The sequence below is a fragment of the Chaetura pelagica genome, unplaced genomic scaffold, assembly GCF_000747805.2.
Source record: "Chaetura pelagica isolate M959 unplaced genomic scaffold, ChaPel_1.0 scaffold234, whole genome shotgun sequence".
Lineage (NCBI taxonomy): Eukaryota > Metazoa > Chordata > Aves > Apodiformes > Apodidae > Chaetura > Chaetura pelagica.
The window spans coordinates 869,157-882,894 of record NW_009952967.1 but is presented as its reverse complement, the minus strand read 5'-3'; the positions used below and the strand labels follow the sequence as shown (position 1 = coordinate 882,894).

At 52.3% G+C, this 13,738-nt stretch overlaps 1 protein-coding gene across 1 annotated transcript in view; it reads right to left on the bottom strand.

The window, feature by feature from the left end:
* Positions 1-13,227, bottom strand: part of IGSF21 (immunoglobin superfamily, member 21) — a 14,190-nt gene extending 963 nt beyond the window's left edge. Inside the window, exons 1-7 of the mRNA XM_009995790.1 lie at positions 13,167-13,227; positions 12,247-12,359; positions 5,821-5,942; positions 2,833-2,951; positions 2,220-2,335; positions 1,524-1,971; positions 92-177 (exon numbers count right to left, since the gene is read on the bottom strand). Of these exons, the coding sequence (XP_009994092.1) occupies positions 92-177; positions 1,524-1,971; positions 2,220-2,335; positions 2,833-2,951; positions 5,821-5,942; positions 12,247-12,359; positions 13,167-13,227 (1,065 nt within the window). The remainder of the gene's footprint in view (positions 1-91; positions 178-1,523; positions 1,972-2,219; positions 2,336-2,832; positions 2,952-5,820; positions 5,943-12,246; positions 12,360-13,166) is intronic.
* Positions 13,228-13,738: the final 511 nt, after the last annotated feature.

Here is a 13,738-nt window from a genome sequence, read left to right as displayed (position 1 = left end):
AAGCCAACCACACAAAGTGGTGGTGTGGATGCAAGGATGCCCATTGGTGTGGCACTGCCCCACAGCCTTGGGGCTGGATGGGGATGCTGACCTGGAAGCCCTGCACCAAGATCCTCACGGTGTCTCCAACACGAGCTCTCGTTGGGGTCATTGTGATCTTCGGGCCCTTGGGAGCCACTGCAAGGGAATGGGGACAAGAAGGCACATCAGCCAAAAGGGGTTCCTGGAGCTGGTGGGTGCCCTTGGCTGGGGTTAATAACAGTTAATAATGATAATGGAGAGAGGGGTGCTGATGGCTGGGTGATTGATGGGCAGGTTGACAGACGTCCAAATGATTGATAGACAGGTAGGCAAGGACCCAGCAGGCAGAAGAATAGGAGGACTGCAAGATTGATAGACAACTGTAATGGGATGCATCAGTGGTGAAGGACACAGCTTCTAATGAAGGTGTGAAAATGCAGAACCGAGGGCATTTTTTTTGGACAGTTGTACGCTGGGAGAGAGCGCTCATTGTGGGGAGGAACAGATAATGGAGGACAAGCTATTAGCAGGAGAGCTGCTGCCCTCCTTGTTGGCTGCCAGCCTCCTGTTGACCTCCTCGTTGCCACCAACCTCCCACTAATTGAGGGGGTTGATGAGCTGGAGGAAAGGAGATGGAACATCAGCAATGAGAGGCTTGTGCACACTGAAGCCTGAGCCAAAGATGGGTGAAAAGCCAATGAGGGAAAGCTCTGCAGGAGATGGTCCATCACTGCTGATGCAGCGAGCCAAGTGCCCTACTTGGCGAAGAACATAGCCCAGTCTTCTCCACCCAGCTAAAGGGGAGGAAGGCTAGAGCAGCCAAACCAGGAGGTACCCCAAAGCTGGGGCAACCCCAGTGGAGAGCTCAGCCTCTTTTGTCAGGGAACCAGGAGAGGGTAGAGGAGCCCCAGCCCTAGCTGGGTCCCACTAAATACTCTTGTTCACCAACCCCCATCGTGTCTTTCGGAGCTTCCTCTCTTGTAGGGTCCTGGGCATGCTGGGAACCAATGGGGCAGCCCTGGCCTCAGTCCCACCACCCTGGGTCCCACCACAGCTGGGGCCTCATCAGCATGACAGGCTGCTCCTGTGCAGGGGGACCCCTCCCCACCAGCAATCCCCACTGGGATGAGCTGGGTGGTGACGGCCAACAAGAGTCATTGCCAGCCAGGGTCATGGCATGTCTTCAGGTCTCTTGGGACTGTGTATAGATGGATGGAGTTGAAGTCAGTATGAGATGAAGGTGTCCCCACCCTGGTCCAAACATGACCCCAGTCCAGAGGAGCTCCTCTATCCCATCCTCTCCTCCTCCATAGGAGGTAACATTCAGGGGCTACCATCTTCCTCACCTTTCCTGCAGACAACAGAGACCCACCAAACCAATGTCCCCCACCCCCAGCTTAAACACCCACCCCTCCCTGCTCACACCCACACCCACCACCACAGCCCTGACCAAGGGCAAAAACCCACCCCCAAAACAACTCAGCTGTGGTGGCCAAGCTTACCAAGCGTCACCTCGGACTGCATGGGCATGGAGAGCGCCGGGTGCTTCACCTCGCAGCTGAAGAGTGCCTCGTTGTCAATTTGGGGGTTCAGGGTCCAGGTGAGGGTGGCCCGCGCCTCCACTGTCCCATCGCTCAGCGGCGCGTGCGTGTGGCGGAAGTAGTAGATGGGCTCGGCCACGTGCACCCACCGCGGGAATTCCCGGCTCACCACAGTTTCCGGGATGACCTCGGTGACCAGATCCCTCTCGGCTGCCAACCCCCGTGGGGGGTCTGCTGTGGCCAAGGGTTGCCCACCTCCCACCCCTCCTTCGGCCGCCAGAGATTTGGGCACCTTGGTGTCATCCAGGTCACGGTGAAGGAGGTTACGCGGTGCCCAGTTCCCGGTGCCGACCGGCGGCTCCGGGAGCGGGGTGGCCTCGATGGGTTCTCCATCCCGCTTGAAGTACACCTGCGTGGGGACAAAGGGGACAGGGAGGCTGGTGGGGACAGCCAACACCCTTTGCACAGGGCTCCTTCCCAAGGTTCCATGGAAAGCTGCTGCAGAGCAAGATTTGGGGAGCAGGCAGCTCTTCGCCTTATTTTGCCTCCCAGAGCAGCACAGATATGTTATCTATATTTTATATAGATATGTATTTTTGATGCTTGCTTCATACACGTATACATATATGTGAAAGATTCAAGAGGCTGGGGGCTCACCAGGGGGGCGGGCTTGCCACCAGAGACCACGCACACCAGGGTGAAGTTCTGAGCCTGGTAGCGGCTGAAGGGCGCTGGCGTGTCGGCAGCGAGCACCGAGATGGATGTGGGAGGAGCTGCCAGGGAGCAGAGCCAGGGGCTTAGCACGGGGTCCTCAACACTCCCCCATCTCCATCCTCATCCCTATACCCGTCTCCACATGCATCCTTGTCCCATCCCCATTCCTGTTGCCATTCTTACCCTTGTCCCCATCTTTATCCCTGGCCTTTTCTCCATCCACACCTTTGTCCCCATTCCTGTCCCCATTCCCATGCCTGTCCTCATCACCATTCCTGTTCCCATGACCACCCCTGTCCTCTTCTCCACCCACATCTTCATCCCCATTCCTGTCCCCATTCCCAAGCCAGTCCCCATTCCCATCCCTGTCTTCATCACCATCCGCGTTCCCATCACCACCCCTGTCCCTATACCCATCCCCATCTCTAGCTCCATCCTCATCCCCGTCTCCATCCCTAGGGATGGGAAAATGAGCCAAACCCCTGTTGTCCCCCACCCTCCGAACCCACATCCCTTTTCCCTCCACTCCCCCCTCCCTGTGAGGGGCTGCACTCACCCATCACATTGAGGAACACGTTCCCAGATGCCAGGACCACTTTCTCCCGTGTGGCTCGGTCATAAATCCCCACGTGACACTCGTAGGGACCATTGTCCGAAATACGAACCTCAGGAAGGCTGGGGGGGAACAGCCAGGGCTCACTTCTTGCTCCCCCTCCATCCCAACCCCATTGTCCCATGGGACAGTCAGCACCCGAGGCATCCCATGGGCTTGTTCTTCACTGGCGATGGGGATCAATAAACTATTAATAAGTGCCAAGGCTGCAGGAGGGAGCTGTGTAATGTGTTTTAACAGCTGGAGTTTGACAGCACTGACAGCTCCTCAGGAAGGGAAGTGATTGGGAAGTGATTCCATTATTGAAAGGAGAAACTTACAGGTGGGAAAGGCATCACTGGGAGCAGGAACCTGCCACACGTGGACATTTGACCCTCCCAAGTGCTGTTGTGGGAGGGATGGAGCACTTGGGAGGTGGAAGGGCTGAGGTAAAGCATGGTGATTGGAAAGCATGAGAAGCCCAAACTCCAGGGGAACCCAGAAGGTGCATTGATGATGCATTATCTAGACCCTTGACATCAATATCTTGTTTAGATCCTTTATCTTGATACTTTGTCTAGATGTGCAAAAGGCTCCATGTTGCTGGAGGCAGAAACACCCACACCAGCTGCACAGGAGCCACTTTCTCAGTTGGCATCATCCCACCTCACCAGCAACATCATCCTGCTTTGTCAGCTGGAAACGTCATTCCAGCTCACCAGCTCTACCATCCCACCTCGCTAGCAACACCGTGCCACCTCCCAGCATCCCACCACAGCAACAGGATGGGGACAATTCCCACACGGAGCACCCAGCAAACCACCTTCACCTTAACCCCACCACTTTTCCTGACAAACCCAGGCATGCACCTCATGGGGCTTCCTTGGCCAGGGGGAAACACAATGCTGGCTCTCCAGATCCTTTCCACAAGCTCCTGGCTACCTTCCTATGCCTCCCCCTTGCCATGCAAGGCCCCACCAGCACAAACAAGCCCCCATCAAAGCAAACAGTCACTTGGCAACTCCTTTTAGTGGCCAAGACTCTTTCAACTGAAGCCTCCACCATCTGGTCCAGCCTCTAATTACCTGCACATGGAGCAGGAAATAATCCACACCCTTCGTTAGTAGCTTCCATCCCCACCAAGCTGGGAACTTTCTCCATCCTGATGGATGCCCCTCACCACAGAGGACAAGCCCTTTCGGGTTTGAGTATGGATTTGGGTATAAAATGGTCTAAGTTGGTCAGTTTGAGGTTTAGATGATGGGCAGGGAGAGGAGAGAGGGGCTTGCAAAGCCAAGTGGTGTCCTTTGTGTCCTCTAAGTATGGAAATCAAGGGGAAAAAAAAATAATAAATCCTGTAGATATTCATAAAGCAGTGACTTCCTTGATGAGGGTGAGCTTTTTTTAAACAGAGGAGGGGAAAAAGAAAAAGAAAGAAATAATTAAGAAAAGAAGGCAGGGCTGGATATCTCCCAGCTTTGCTCTTCACATCCGAGCGGGCGGCGTTCAAAGCTGGGATGAAAAGAGGCAGCGGCGGCCGTGCTCTGCACCGTGCAGATAAGAGCTGTGCTGCTTGGGATAACACTCCCTGGGATGGCACCAACGTGCTCACTCCATGGAAAAGATTAAAATCAAGAATAAAGAAATAAAGAAATAACCAGCAGAAAATACAGAAGGGTAAAATGAATGGGAGAGGAAAAGCTGAGTGGGAATTTTTGGGGAGAGAGTGACCCATTGCCAAACCTGGCCCTTCCCCAGAGCCTGAAAAACAGCAGGAAACCCCTCTAAAAAAACCAACAACCCCAAAAAGCATCAAGCCAATGATCCAGAAAACAACCCTTTTCATACCCTCTGAGAAACATCTCCTTTCTCCCCAGGCTAGTTGTTGCTTTCCTCTGCAAACAACTGTGTGAAAAGACTTTTTACCACCAACATCCTTGGCTCCACGGCTGATTTGCCGGCACCGCGCCGATGGTTGCTGAGGCTTTTAAGTCCTTGGTCCTGGGGCTGTGAAATTTTCTGCCTGCAAATTCTATTAGTTCTACAGTACCCGGTGAAAGAGAGAAAAAAAAAAAACCACAACCAAACCAAAACAGAGGTTTTGGAGCCAGAAAAAACAGCTGCTTTTTCTCGCCAGGGTGGTGTGATGGCCTCATCCCTTGCTCAAGGGATGCTCGTGGTCGGGATGTCTGATGCACGGGGGGATGTTTTATTCTGGTTTAATTGCTGATTTTCCTGGTGCTCCCTGCTTGAGGAGAGCTGGGTTGATGGCAGGAGAGTGAGGTTGTTGAGTTAGGGAATGTGTAATCCCTTCTGGAAGCAGCCAAAACATCCTCTAAACAATAATTAGTCATGTCAGGAATTTGTACAACATCCCAGCGCGCAGCTGAGCGGAGCCTGTGCTGCACAGGGAAACAAAACCTGAGGAGTGGAGCAGCCTCTGAGCATCTCCTGGTGTTTCTGAGCATCCTCTGAGCCTGACCCTTCTCTGAACAACTCCCTGAGCAGCCTCCAACTTCTCCTGAGCATCCCCTGAGCATCTCCAGCTTCTCCTGAGCAACACCTGATCATCTCCAACTTCTGAGAATCCCCTGACCCTTCTCTGAGCAACCACCTGAGCAGTCTCTGAACATTGCCTGAGCAACCCCTGAGTATCCTCTAAGCATCCCCCTGAGCAACATCTGAGCACCTCTAGCTTCTCCTGAGCAACACCTGAGCACCTCCAGCTTCTCCTGAGCATCCACTGATCATCTCCACCTTCTTCTGAGCAACTGTTGAGCACCCCCTCAGCATCTCCAGTTTCTCCATCTTCTCCTGAGCACCTCCAGCTTCTCCTGAGCATCTCCAGCTTCTCCTGAGCAACCTCTGAGCATCTCCAGCATCACCAATTCCTCCAAATAGGCATTAAAAAGCAGCCAGCACATCAAGGGAGGTGACATCAAGGTGACTTACCGCACAGTGGACTGGTAGACCAGATCTTCCCTCTTCCTATAATTTTCCATGTGGGAGAAATTGGTGGAGAACATGGCATCAAAGGTGAAGATCTTCTGCTTGATGGTGCCACCATCAGTCACCTGCAAAAAAACCCAACAAATATATATAGGACCCTTGTGGTCACTTTTCTAAATGCACGAGCAGCTTTGAACCTGCTTTTAAAATTATAAATAGATTTTTATTTTCAAAAGAATTTCACTTTAAAGAGATTTAATTTTTTAATGCATTTTTACTTCTGAAACATTTCTTCTTAACATGTTTATTTGCCATATTTCTATGAAGATGGCAATAACTATAATTTCTTTATTATTTACCTGCCAAAACCCACGTGTTTCTGTCCTGTTATCATGTTGTCAACTCCTGTCTCCAGCCCCAAGCTGGGATTGTCATTTTTAAGTGGAAAAAGGCTCTTTTTAGGACTGGGAAGGACTTATTTCTTCCCTGTGTTCTCCCAGCCCATTCAGACTTATCTCCTCTCTTCTGAGGAGCCAAGATGAGGGTTAAATTAAGGAGAAAAAGGCAGATGAAAGGGATCCAGGTGATAGAGGCACATTTTGGGGCTAGAACAGCTCCAATCGATTCATTAGAAGGTTAAAATGTTTGGTTTTTTTTTTTCAAAAAAGACTCAGGAGAAGGGAATTTCTGGGGATTAACCCCTCAAAACCAGCATTTCTCAGGATGAGATGCCCCTCCCACCTCCCCCCAATGCTTCTCATCCTTGGGCAACACTCAACTTGGACTAAAAAAAAATGTTCCCTTTTCTCTGGTTTTGTTTTGTTTTGCTTGTTTTTAACGGCAAAAAAGAAGGGAAGAAGAAAAACTGTCACCCCAAAACCACCTCCTCAAATTTATTGGCCAGGGCTGAAGCTTTTATGGCAAAGAAAATACACGTTGGGACAGACGTGGGATGAAGAACTGCAGGAAGAATTATCAGGGCCATAAATCTCCAGCCTTGGGAACGAAAGGAAATTTCCTAGGATGCATCTGACTTTTCCTGACTTTTTTTTCTGTCCTGTGGAAGGTTTGGGGAAGAAACCTCAGAGCTGCTCTTGGTGTAGGAGCTCAAAGGGTTTTCCAGGGATTATTTTTCAGGGAGATCTTTTGCTCCAAGGAGGGATCTTCAGGGCATGGGGAAAGGTGGAAAGACATGGAGCAGGAGTTTGCAGCCACAGGTTTCTCAGCACATCTGGACAGATGTGGGCAAAGCAGGAAAACGTTGAGCTAGATCCAAGGATAGGAATGGGAAAAATTCAGCTCCCTCCACTCCACTCCACTCCACTGCTCATCCTCCCGGGACCTCTCACATCCCCCCAAAGATGAATGCAAGGGAAGCTGCTGCATCCTCTGGGAATTACAGCCAACCAAGAGGTTGCTATGAAAAGGCACAGAGAAAACAGCCTCTCTCCAGGGAGAAGACCTATTTCCAGCTTTTCATCTGCACTCATTTGGTTCATTTTGGTTGAAGTGGAGATATTATAAATTTGCTGGTAACCTCCACAGGGAAGTGAGAAGGGTCAACACTTCTTGCTGGGGAGAAGGAGGAGAATTCCAGAACATCCAATGGTGATTGTCCCAGGTGATGTTGCCTGCACCAGGAGCAGGAGGAAAAGGGGCATAGGGAGAGGGAAAATCACATTTAAGGCACTGGAAGGTGAGGTTGTGAGGTGTTGCAACCTGAGAAATAACCTTATTCCTGACAAAAAAAAACACAACAAACACCCAGACCACACTGTCTGGGGAGACATTAACCTCCTGCTCCCTCCTGCTGGTGCAGTGAGAGCCCCCCTGCCATCTGTCCCACCTCAGCAGTGACCCAAGATAGACTGGAACCAGGAATATTGCTGGACATTCTCACAAGGATGCTGGGAGGGATAGATAAGCACCCAGGAGTGACAGATGTGGGACCAAATGGATGGGGGAGAGGGATTCTGGGGGACAAAGTGGGTTGTAAAAGGGTAGGAGATCTGCTGGGCATCACCCTGGGAGGGTGAAGGGTGATGGACTCTGGGTATGGACTTCTTCTATCAGCCTCATCCTGAATGTAAACCTTTTTTCCAAGGGAAAACACCCCAAAGGGGGGAATGCAATGCTTGGTCTGCTCTGGGAGGAGCACCAGGATTTACAGAAGTCCCATGGCAGCTGCTGGGACGAATGCATCCTGCTGCAAACCCCCTTTTTTAGCTTTTTCTTTCTGTCTCACTCCCCAGCTTGAGCATCTGCATTTCACTGGCTGAAACCCCTTTTCCCACCCCCAGATTGCTGGATCTCCCCTGCAGGACTGGGCCCAGTCCTGAGGTCCCCAACACAAGAAGGACAAGGAGCCATTGCAGCAAATCCAGAGGAGGCCACAGAGATGATCCAAGGGCTGGAGCAGCTCTGCTCTGGAGACAGGCTGGGAGAGTTGGGGTGTTCAGCCTGGAGAAGAGAAGGCTCCAGGGAGACCTGAGAGCATCTTCCAGTGCCTGAAGGGGCTCCAGGAAAGCTGGGGAGGGACTTGGGACAAGGGCAGGGAGGGATGGAATGAGAAGGAATGGGTTAAAACTGGAAGAGGGGAGATTTAAGTGCAGTACGAGGAAGAACTTTGCTGTGAGGGTGGTGAGAGCCTGGCCCAGGTTGCCCAGGGAAGCTGTGGCTGCCCCATCCCTGGCAGTGTTGAAGGGCAGGTTGGATGGGGCTTGGAGCAGCCTGGGCTGGTGGGAGGTGTCCCTGCCCATGCAGGGGGGTTGGAACTAGATGATCTTTAAGGTCCCTTCCAACCCAAACCATTCCATGATCCATGTTGGGATCCCCAGAGCTGGAGTGTTGCCCTCACCACACTGCAATAAACAGCTCAATAAATTCTGCTGGCACTTGTGACCTTCTCTCCCCCCTGAGTGTGAGGAATCCAGTGAGTTCCCCACACTGACATTTAAATGATCATCACCCAGGCATGGAGATGACCCGACTGGCGGGAGGTGAATAGCACAGTCCCGACCTCTCACAGTTCCCAACCCAGGATCTCTCCAGCACTGGCTTTGCTCAGGTTTCAGACATTTTTTCCACAGCCATAAAACTTGGGATTTTTGTCCCTCTGGTTTATAAATAAAAGGCACAACCCACTGTGAATTGCTTGGAAATTTGGAGCTGGGGGGTGGTGGTTGTGAATATCTAGGAGATGATTTCCAGGAGCCAGAGGGAAAACACAGCATCCTAGTGCCTCTCTCCCTGCTCCTCCCAAGCATTCCCACGGCAGCATTCCCAGCTTTGCCACGGCTCTGGGCTGTCCAGAGGGTTTGTGACAGCCTGAGCACGTCAGGTGCCCTTCACTTGGCTCTTCCACTCTGTCTTCCCCCCTCCCCTGGAGCTGATGCTGCTGCCTGCGACTTTATCACTGTCACCAGCCTCAGAGCCACCCCGGGTGATGCCCATAAAATCTCATTGCTCCTAATGGGCAGTGGCAGGGGGAGCCCCCTGGGGACATCACTTTGTCACCATCCATCAAGTGACTCCAAGCGTTGCCACCAACATCTGTAACACATCGGTCCCTGCTCACTGTGGTCACGGGAGCCCCCAGGGGCTGTGGTGGGAGGGGGACACACACAACCAGCCCCACGAGCCCCTGGGTGGAGGGAAAGGCTCTGCAGTCCCTAAGCACCCACCTGGGAGCTGCAGAACAAGAGGTGCTGTGGGAAGGGTGGGGAGAAAGGCCTGCAGAGGGGTGGGGGGAACTGCAGGGTCCTGCTTTGTGTCCCTGTGCCCCCAAATGCCACTTAATGGGTGCTATGGAGAGAAGCAGCCATGCCTGGGTGCTGTGGGAAGCAACGTCCACACAGCATGGGTGCTACAGCCATGCCCATACCCCATGGGTGCTATAGGGACCAATGTCCATACCCCAAGGGAGCAGACAGCAACACAAGCCTCAGCTCTGAGGTTTTTCTCCTTCTTATTAATTACCCTGAGCACCAAACCCTAATTAAAAGGAGCAAAGCAACTCCCCTGGCCCCAAGGTCTCCCCATCACCCCCAGCCTCCCCCTGCACACCCCTTGGCCCAGCCTCTGCCCCCAGAAGCAGCAGGATGGTGGGAATGGGAAGGCTGCTCTCCTCCAGGAAGCCATGCCCAGCCCTCACTTGTCACCAAAGACCTGCAGAAACTCTTTTTTAGCAGTTCCCATCATCTCACCCATGCCCCTGGCTGTGTCTGCAGCCTGTTTCCCCTGCCAGATGTCTGCACGGAGCCACAACAGCCACTCCGAGGATTTGCCCTCCCTCCCTCTCCCGCTTCTACGACGATGATGATGATTATTATTCTTTCTCGCTCTGCACTGCTGCAAAAAGTAATTTTCTCCCTCCCTGTCCCTTGCTGCAACGTGGCACTGACCATAATCATCAGGTCTCCAGCAAGACCCCCGGGATGGAGCCAGCAAACAGTGTGACAGCTCCGTGTCCGTCCGGGCTCGTTACAAACTCGTTTGCAAAGATGCCACAATCCTCATCTCCTGGAAGGGTGTTTGGGCTCTTTGCTCAACGTGCAAAGGGTTTGGGCCCATGTTTGCACATGTTCTCAGGCAGATCACACCCTCTGGAGATGAACGATATTAATTAACACCTCAGCAGATGGTGCATGTTCCTGTTTCTGCTGTCAAACAGCCCCTTTGCTCATCCCAAGGCTCCTCGAGGCTCCTGCATTTCATGTTGGTCTATTAATGGTTGGATGTGATGATCTTAAAGGTCTTTTCCAACTTAAATTATTCAATGTTTCTAAGTGCCCTGTGGCAGTGACTCACACCAAGGGGTTTCCTGCCCCAGTGAAAACTTGCTGCCACCCTGCTCACCACCCCTCAGCCATGAGGAGCTGCTGCAAAGGGGAGCTGGGAGAGGGGATTGGTTTGCAGCTCTCTGAAAAACCCAACTTTGAATAAGGGAAGGTCCCAGGAAAGGAGAAAACGGGAAGGGGGTAAAAACCTGGAAGAAAAGGGGATTTATGGTGCTAAAAAGAAGCTTCCCCTCCCTGGTTTCTCAGGGTGCTCAGCCTCCTTGAGACATCATCCTGCTCAGCCTCCCCAACACATCATCCTCCAGCATCCCTCCATGCTGGGGGGATTATGCAAATCCAGCCCCAGCTCCTGAGAAAGTGGGTTAATCCAATATTACCAAGTGGAAAAGGGAAGGAAAAACTCGGCTGAGACAGCAACACTGATGGAAGGAAAACCTCCTCCCCCCAAAAAAGGGGAAACTGAGCAAGGTGCAGTTTAGGGTTTGGGACAGGTTTTGGTTTATATTTTCCTATTTCTCTGCTGGCATCTTCTACACACCTAAAATACACATATTTATAGCCAGGACTTGATGGAAATACTCATGTGCACTCACCACGCTCCAGCAGCTGAATATATATCAGGCCAGAGAGCACCTTCCCCTCCTTATAAATCTGCCTGGATGAGAAGAAGAGCTTGAAGGCAGAGATGCTCCTTGTTCAGGGAGCAGAAACAAGACACTAAACTCAAGAAAAAAATCTCTTAAAGCAAAGGGCTGCCACTTCTTCAAAGGCCACCAACCCAATTAGCTCTTTCTTGGCCTCCTCCATGAGCAAACGAGAGAGCAAAGAGCTGAGGGGTTTTTTTCCCCATCCTGGAAAACCTGTAAGTTTTCTCTGATCCATGAGGTTTTTATTAATGGTGGCAGCTTATCCAGAAATTCACTGGAGGAAGCCAAAAATACCACTCTGGGCTGTTATACCTGAGGCTGGAGCCAGGCTTGGTGAAGATGAGGGTGGTGTTGGTGGGGGACAAGCTTCAGCCTCCAAATCCCCCCTCCCCAAACAAAACCAGATGCTCCAAGTCTTGCTTTGCAGCAGCATCCTGCATCCCTGTGAATTTTCGGGACAAGGCTGAGAAGGGGGAAGGTTTTGGGGATGGCTCATAGCTGAGATCTCCTGAGCAGAGCCCAGCACTGCTCCCCAAGCCTCGGACACCTTCAATTTTGCAGAATTTCCCTCACAGCATGAAAACCACCTCCTATTTTTTTCTTTTCTGCATCATTTCACACCCACCATGACACACCTCTTTGCACAGCGGTGCCCACCCGGCCCCTCGGCGCAAACCCCCCCAGGACCAAACCAAGCCTTCAAGCCCCAATTCCACATGGTAACCCAAACAAAACACCTGGAGAAAGTCTCACATAGCCCTCAGGATGAGAACAAAGCTGTTTGATATCCCTCCCCCATCCAGTTTCTCCACTGCCAGCCTGCCTGTCTGCTTTGCTGCCTCGATACTCCCATCAGCGAGAGCTGCCATCTGCCTTTCCCTCCACCATCCAGCCTTGACCTTCTGCTGTAGAAGAGCAAAGCACTCGGGTGACTTCATGGCCCTGTCCCCAAGGGCAGAGAGGTGGCACCTGGCTCCTCTTACCCGGTACCAGACGATTTCTCTCATCTTCCCATCCGTCTTGAAGTTGCATTTCAGGGTGACGGTGTCTCCCACCACCACGGGTGGCAGTGGCTCGATGCTGACAGTCAGGTAGGCTGGAAAAGTGGAAAACAAAAGGAGGAAGAAAGAAGGGTGAGTTGCCAGAGGGATGGGGGAGGGGGATAAGATACTGTTCTCAGGTGGTTTTATTGGATTAACAGCTCTGCCATGAGGGGCAAACACTAGCTCCATGGAATGGTTGGGGTTGGGGTTGGAAGTGACATTAAAAATCATCCAGTCCCACCCCCTGTCATGGGCAGGGACACCTCCCACCAGCCCAGGTTGCTCCAAGCCCCATCCAATCTGCCCTTCAACACTGCCAGGGATGGGGCAGCCACAGCTTCCCTGGGCAACCTGGGCCAGGCTCTCACCACCCTCACAGCAAAGAATTCCCTCCTCATGTCCAACCTCAACCTCCACAATTCCAGTTTTAATCCAACCCCCTCAACCCATCCCTCTCTGCCCTTGTCCCAAGTCCCTCCCGAGCTTTCCTGGAGCCCCTTCAGGCACTGGAAGATGCTCTAAGGTCTCCCTGGAGCCTTCTCTTCTCCAGGCTGAACACCCCAACTCTCCCAGCCTGTCTCCAGAGCAGAGCTGCTCCAGCCCTTGGATCATCTCCGTTGCCTCCTCTGGGCTCTCTCCAGCAGCTCCATGTCCTTCCTGTGCTGGGGGCTCCAGAACTGGCCTCAGCGCTCCAGGGGGATCTCACCAGAGCAGAAGGGACAATCCCCTCCCTGGCCCTGCTGGTGATACAGCCCAGGACATGGGTGGGTTCTGGGCTCCAGTGCACGGTGCTGGCTCCTGATGAGCTTCCACCATCACCCCCAAGTCTTTCTCAGGGCTGTTCTCCATCCATTCTCTACCCAGCCTGGATTTGAGCTTGGAAAGGTATTTGTGCTTTCCCACCTGCAAACTCAGTTCCATCCTTTATACTGGGCTATTGGCTTTGACTTTGCCTTCACCATCATCTGCCCCACATCAATTTTCTCCCCATTGCAGAACAAGTCCCTTCATCCGAGTCTTGTTTGAAAATCCTTTAAATTACTAATTTATCATGGGAACAGGTCCAGAAGATTAATCAGAGGGTGTGCAGAGCCCAGTCTGTGGTTTTACAGCCCAGCCTTGTCTGACATTCTGGGTCTCCCCCATCTCTCCCAGAGCCGGATGCAGGATTTGTCCTTGGAGCAGAGGGGAAATCCAAGCATGGATGGCTCCATCTGGCTTTTTTCTTCCCATTTCCTCTCGATTTGCTGCAAAACTCTTGTGGGAACAGGGAGCAGTCGGGGTCAGGATGACAGAAGAGTTCATTGCTATTTTATTTTCCAGTATTTCCTCCGGCTGCTGGAAGATGCCAGATTGACAGCTTGGCACATCTCAGCCTTTCTTGAGCATCCTTGTCCTGACTGCACCCATTTGACACCATCTCCAGCCAGCA